At 51.0% G+C, this 5781-nt stretch overlaps 1 protein-coding gene across 2 annotated transcripts in view; it reads right to left on the bottom strand.

The window, feature by feature from the left end:
• CALU (calumenin) overlaps nucleotides 1-2534 on the bottom strand; it is an 8826-nt gene extending 6292 nt beyond the window's left edge. For both annotated transcript variants that reach the window (XM_010021996.1, XM_010021997.1), the window contains exon 1: nucleotides 2314-2534. In XM_010021996.1, coding sequence (XP_010020298.1) covers nucleotides 2314-2534 — 221 coding nt within the window. The remainder of the gene's footprint in view (nucleotides 1-2313) is intronic.
• Between the last annotated feature and the right edge of the window lie 3247 nt (nucleotides 2535-5781).

Below are 5781 nucleotides of genomic sequence, written 5' to 3'. Positions count from 1 at the left end.
GCTCCAGCCTCACCATTCCTCATGGTTTACTCCCAGGAGCAGCCGTGGGGTGTGCACAGCGCAGGGCTGGCACAACACATCACAGCGCTGGGTGCTGACACCCAGGGGTGAGAGCTCCAACGTGGAGTGGGAAATGCCAGGGATGAGTATCCCACAAAGCAAAGCCCAGAGGTGGCTCATAAGGGCATTCCCAAAAGGTGGATAACTGGGATAAAACCATTAAAGATGTTTGGGTTGCCTACAGAAGTGTCTTTACACCCAGTAGTATACTTTAACCAGTTTGATGACTGTGCTCTGGTTTAGATGCCAGAACCACTTTAATACTCTTATTCCTGGCTGGTGGGCATGATCCTTCCCTGGATTATGTCCAAATGGGCTCGGAGGACCGGAATCCCTGGGGAATTTCCTCCAGCTGCTTCTCAGAGTGTTAAATCAGACCCGTTGTGGTTTCTGTGATACCAAAGCTCGTGGTGGCAGCAGCAGGAGGTGACAGAGCAGAGGCCACACCATGAGGTTTGGGCAGGGGCAGATCCCACATAAACCCACTTTCTGGGGGAATTCTGGCCAGGAATGATGGGAAACCAGCCCCCAGCTGCACCACGAAGGGCTGCTGGGCACTGGGACAAGGATACATTGGACCAGAACCAGCCTTCAAGCTGGTCTGGCAGTTTCGTGTCCAACCCCGACGTTCCCAGGCTGGTTTCCCAGGGCAGGAGCCACCAAATCCTTAAGTTTCAGGCAAAATAATCCCAAACTCTGGCACTTTGGTCACGGAGGGAGGGGGTGGCAGCAGCAGCAGCTGCTCTGCAGCGCAGGCAGCTGGAAGGAAGGAAGAGGATCTGTGTGCTCAGCACTATCACTGGGAAGCACAGAGCATTCCCAGAGCGTTCCCTTGATCCTGAAGCTTTTAAGGAACAACCAGAGCACGGGAACGCTGTTCTGAAATCCCAACGGCTTCAAGAAACAGGGAAAAGAGCCACAGGGAAAGGAGCCTGGAAAACCAGGTCCTTCCCACAGCTCTAAAGCCACGGCCCCATCAAAACATTCCAAGTGGAAACTCTGAGGCAGCCCCGCTCCCAACTGCCAGCTTGTTCCAGGAGATAACTCAGCAGAACAATGGAATTACAAAGCGTGGAGCCGTGACACAGCCTCGGGGTCAGGAAAACAAGCCGGGGAGGGGGGGAATTCCCAGTGTATTCCTATATCCCAGAGCTACATGTTGCCCTTTTGCATCCGCTCCGGCTATTAGGGGGATGAAGAGCTTCTTTCCAAGCTATTTTCCCTGTAAAAACCCACGTGGATCACCTTATTTTGCAGTTTGGTGGCTGATATGCCATGGATCCAAAGGGGTTTTCCCAGTTTAGAGCCTCCGGAGGTGGGGGGGGGAATTCCCATTCCAGCCTCCAGCAAAGCCTCTTTTACAGGAAGCAGCACTGGCCTTGCCTCACCTTTATCATGAGCTGGCAGCCTGCCCTGGATCCTCCATATGGATGTTAAAGCACATGGGAATGCTCAAATTTTGCCTAGCAAATCCAGGGTTGGAATTATATAGGCTTTAAGGTCACTTCCAAGCCAAACCATGGGAAAAAACAGGGAAAACAGAGGGAAACCAGGCAAAGCTGGAGTGTTAACGGGCAGGTTTGGACAGTGACAAACCGAGTCCTTCAGCCTGACATGGTGAGGAACATCCCACCAGCAAAGCCAAGCCTTTTCCAAAGGTTAAAGCTTTCCTAAGCCCGTTGGGAACAACTGGGAGAGCAGCTGCTGCCGGGAGCACAAAGGAGGAGGTTGTAGTGCTGAGGATGCAGGGATTTGCCAGGGCTGGAGCTGGGAGTCTCCGATAAGCCCCCGCTCCCGATGGCTGCAGGTGGGAAGGGGGGAAAACACTGGAGGAGAAGTTAGTTTTCAAGGGATTCTCTGTTTTCACTGGCTTGTGGCTCTCCAGCTGCTTCCCAACTGGGAATAACAACACGCAGGAATCCCACGGGCCTTCCAGTGGTAACTGGAGCCCTGCGAGGTCATTTAGAGTATGGCAAAGTGGGAGACGCTTCGTTTCATGTGGAATTCCTAAGGTTTGGGGAGGATCTGGAGGGGTCAGAAGCAAACGGGAACGGTTGGGATGACTCAAGTTGACCTTGAAGGCCAAGCCCAACATCTCCAGCGTGGAGAACGCACCACCACGTGTGCTAAAATGATGTTTTAAGGGGTCTACTTGAGACAACTCAAGGTGCAAAGGATGGAGGTGAAGGCCAAGGTGAGGTTCATGGCCAAGGTGATCCATGGTGGAGGGGATCCCCCTCAACATGGCCTTACCCCAGCCTCTCCTTGCTCTCCTCTGGTGTGAGCTGGTCGAAGGTCTTGGCCTCATCCGCACCCAGGAAGGCGTCGTGGTCGTAGTCAAAGCTCTGGGCGTCGTCATGGACCTTGTCGCTGAGCTGGGGCTCGTGGTGGACACGGTCCTTCTTCTCAGTGGGCTTGGAGGAGATGCAGAGCATGGAGAGGGACAGGCACAGCACAAGCCGAGCGATGGTCATGGTGGGTCTGAGGCACCTGTGGGACCGGGAACAGCCGGGAGGTCACGTCCTGCCTGGGGCACAAAGTGGGATTCTGGTGCCGGCTGAGTGGGAAAGGTGGAGTTAACCCAGGTTATCCACACAAAGTGAGGAAAACGATGGAGTAATCCAGGTTATGTCAGGAAAATGATGGATTAGTCCAGGTTACATAGGGAAAAAATAGGAGTTAGCCCGTACTATCTAGGCAAAATGATGAGTTAATCCAGGTTATGTGGGCAAAGTTATGAATTAAGATGGATTATACAGGCAAAATCATGAATTAATATGGATTATCCTGGCAAAGTGACAAATCAGTGTAGATTATCTGGGGAAAATGATGGATTAATAGAGATTGTATGGGAAAAATGATTAATCCAGGTTATCCAGGCAAAGTGATGAATTAGTCCAGTTAATGTGGGCAGAATGAGGAATTAGTATGGATTATCAGGGTAAAATGATGAATAGATCCAGATGATGTGGGCAAAATGGTTCATTAATATTCATTATCCAAGCAAAATTATATACAGATTATATGGGAAAAGGATTAATTAATATAGGATACCAGGGCAAAATGACTACTTAAACCAGGTAATCGGGACAAAGTAATGAATTAATAGGGATTATCCAGGCAAAGGGATACATTAGGACAGATTATCCAGGGAAAGCGATGAGTTAGTAGAGATTATGCAGGAAAAGGCAGAATTAATCCAGGTTATCCAGCCAAAGTGATGAATTAATCCAGGTTATTTGGGCAAAATGATGAATTAACACAGTTAACTGGGAAGAATAGTGAATTAATGCAGTTATGTGGACCTAGTGATGAATGAGTCCAGGTTATCCAGGCAAAGTGACAAATTAATCCATATAATGTGCTCAGAATGATAAAATTAATCCAGTTATGTGAGAAAATAATGAATTAATCATAAAATAGTTAGGGTTGGAAAGGACCTTAAGATCATCTAGTTCCAACCCCCCTCCCATGAGCAGGGACACCACACACTAAATCCAGATTATTGAGGGCAGTTAAAGAAAGGTCTTGGAGCCTCCTGGTGCCCACAGAACCCATCAGACATGCCCCAACCCACCTCACACGCAGCACACAGAATTCCATTGGTGTGATCCTGCCCCAAAACCTGCCTAAAACTACATTGTACCCTGTGGAAACAAGAAGTTGAAGTGTCTTTGCAGCTCAGATCACTCACAGATGTCAGAAAGGAGATATGGGGAGGGGGAAGTACTTCTAATGGAATAGAAGAAGGAGTTTCCTGCCTCGAGGGGTTACTCGGGCGTGAGGGTAAAGAAATTCCTTGTATTTAAGTCCTTCGCATTAAGATGTGCTTAGGATGAGGTGGAGGAGTCCACTGAATCCCCAGGGATTTATCCAGATGTATTTATCTGCACAGGCTGAGGCAGTGAAGGACAGAAGCCAAACGCTGAGGAGGCCGGAGCGTTGCCAGGTTTCCTGTTGGGAAAGCTGGAAACCAGGAGGAAAACCCAAAAGCAAGAGGAATCCCACTGCCACGACAGCATCCAGCAATGTGAGGATGCTGAGGGGAGAGGGATGTGGGTTGGGAGCTGGAGGGAGAACGAGGAAGGATACATGGAGTCAATCAGAGAGATACCAGAGAGGTGCTTTTGACAAGGGATGTAGGGATAGGATAGAGGGAATGGCTTTAAATGGGATAGCAGGGAGAAGATCTGCATTATGAGGGTGGTGGGACATTGGAATGGGCTGCCCAGAGGAGCTGTGGCTGCCCCATCCCTGGCAGTGTCCAAGGCCAGGCTGGAGCAACTTGGGAATGGGAGGATTGGAAAGGAAAGGGGACTTCATTTGTGATCCAAGCTCAATCCACGTGGAAAACCCACAATTCCCATCCACCTCTGATGCAATCCAGCGTGGCCATGACCTCGGGAATGCCACCAAGGATCTGTATTTACACACAGCCCAGGCTCTGGCTCACTCTGAGCACATCCCAGTGCTGAAACCTCCTGCTCATCCCAAGAGCTGCCCAGCCTGGAGCACGGGCTGACCTGGAACGCTGGAAATGGCCTGATTTTTATCTCCAATGTCCACATGGAGCAGCCTGGGGGTGGGTAAAAGGGACAACCTGACCTCAAAGGCACGTCCTGGCCTGGTGCCGGGTGCTGGGAGGCAGGAGAAGCCTCATCTCTGTGGGTGGAAGGTGCTGGTTTAGTGCTTGGAGGGATGAAAAAGCCATAAATCATCCCATTATTCATCAGTAATTCACAGTTCTGCTGCTACACCAATGGGATTGAGTCCCAAGATCCCAAGTTTTCCTTGGAGCTCTGAGTTTTGGGGGGAAAGGAGGCTTTGAGGTGGGTTATTCCACAGGGAAGCAAACCACAAAACAGTGATATGGGGACAACGCTTCTTCCTGCTCCAAGATAAAAGGGTCCTGGCAGCAAACCACAGGGAAGTGGGAAGCAGCAATTAGCAGTGGGAAGCTGGGAAGTGTTCCCTTGGAGCAGGGTCTCCCCAGGAACTGGGGGCTCTGGTTGGTTCGGCTGCGATGCTGCTGGAGGAAGTCAGGATTCCACACTTGGGCTTGGGGTTGATGTGATATTCGAAGTGGATTGACAGGTGGAAATCCCTTTGGAAGCCTGGATCCAAACCTGGAAGCCCAGCAAACTGTATCCCACCTGGAAACCTACCTAACATCATGGAGGAAAGCCCTCCAGGTGACAGAACTGGCTGCAGTTTGGGAATTAGCCTCTAGTTTGGCCTGGGAGGGGTTTGGCTGTCAGGTAAACCTGGACCACCAGATAACGGGCTGCAATTGGGGAATTCCAAGCCCCTGTTTTGGCTTGGAAAGGGTTTAGGCTGACAGGTAAATCTGGGCCACCAGCTAACTGGCTGAAATGTGGGAACTGGCTCCTCTTTTGGCTTGGAAAGGGGTTGGGCTGCCAGGTAAACCCAGGTCACCTCTGCAGAGCCCCTCATTACAACCAGCTGGACACTGGTTGTAATGACACTGAGTGGCCAAGGGGACACAACGGGGGGCACTGGGGGGTCCCCAGAGCCCGGGACCGGTCACAGCTACTTAGGAAGTCCCTTTGATAAGCTATCGCCAGCGCGTGGTGTAACCCGCGGCACCGACTGAGGCCTTATCTCCACGCATGGGCTGCATCAGGCGCTAAAACACAACAGGGAGGGGAGAAAACCCCATTTACACCCAGAACAACCGCTCACGGAGGAACCGGCCAGGCC

Source organism: Nestor notabilis, unplaced genomic scaffold (genome assembly GCF_000696875.1).
Source record: "Nestor notabilis isolate BGI_N333 unplaced genomic scaffold, ASM69687v1 scaffold19759, whole genome shotgun sequence".
Classification (NCBI taxonomy): Eukaryota; Metazoa; Chordata; class Aves; order Psittaciformes; family Psittacidae; genus Nestor; species Nestor notabilis.
The sequence above is the reverse complement of the archived record's forward strand: the minus strand, read 5'-3'. Positions and strand labels throughout refer to the sequence as shown.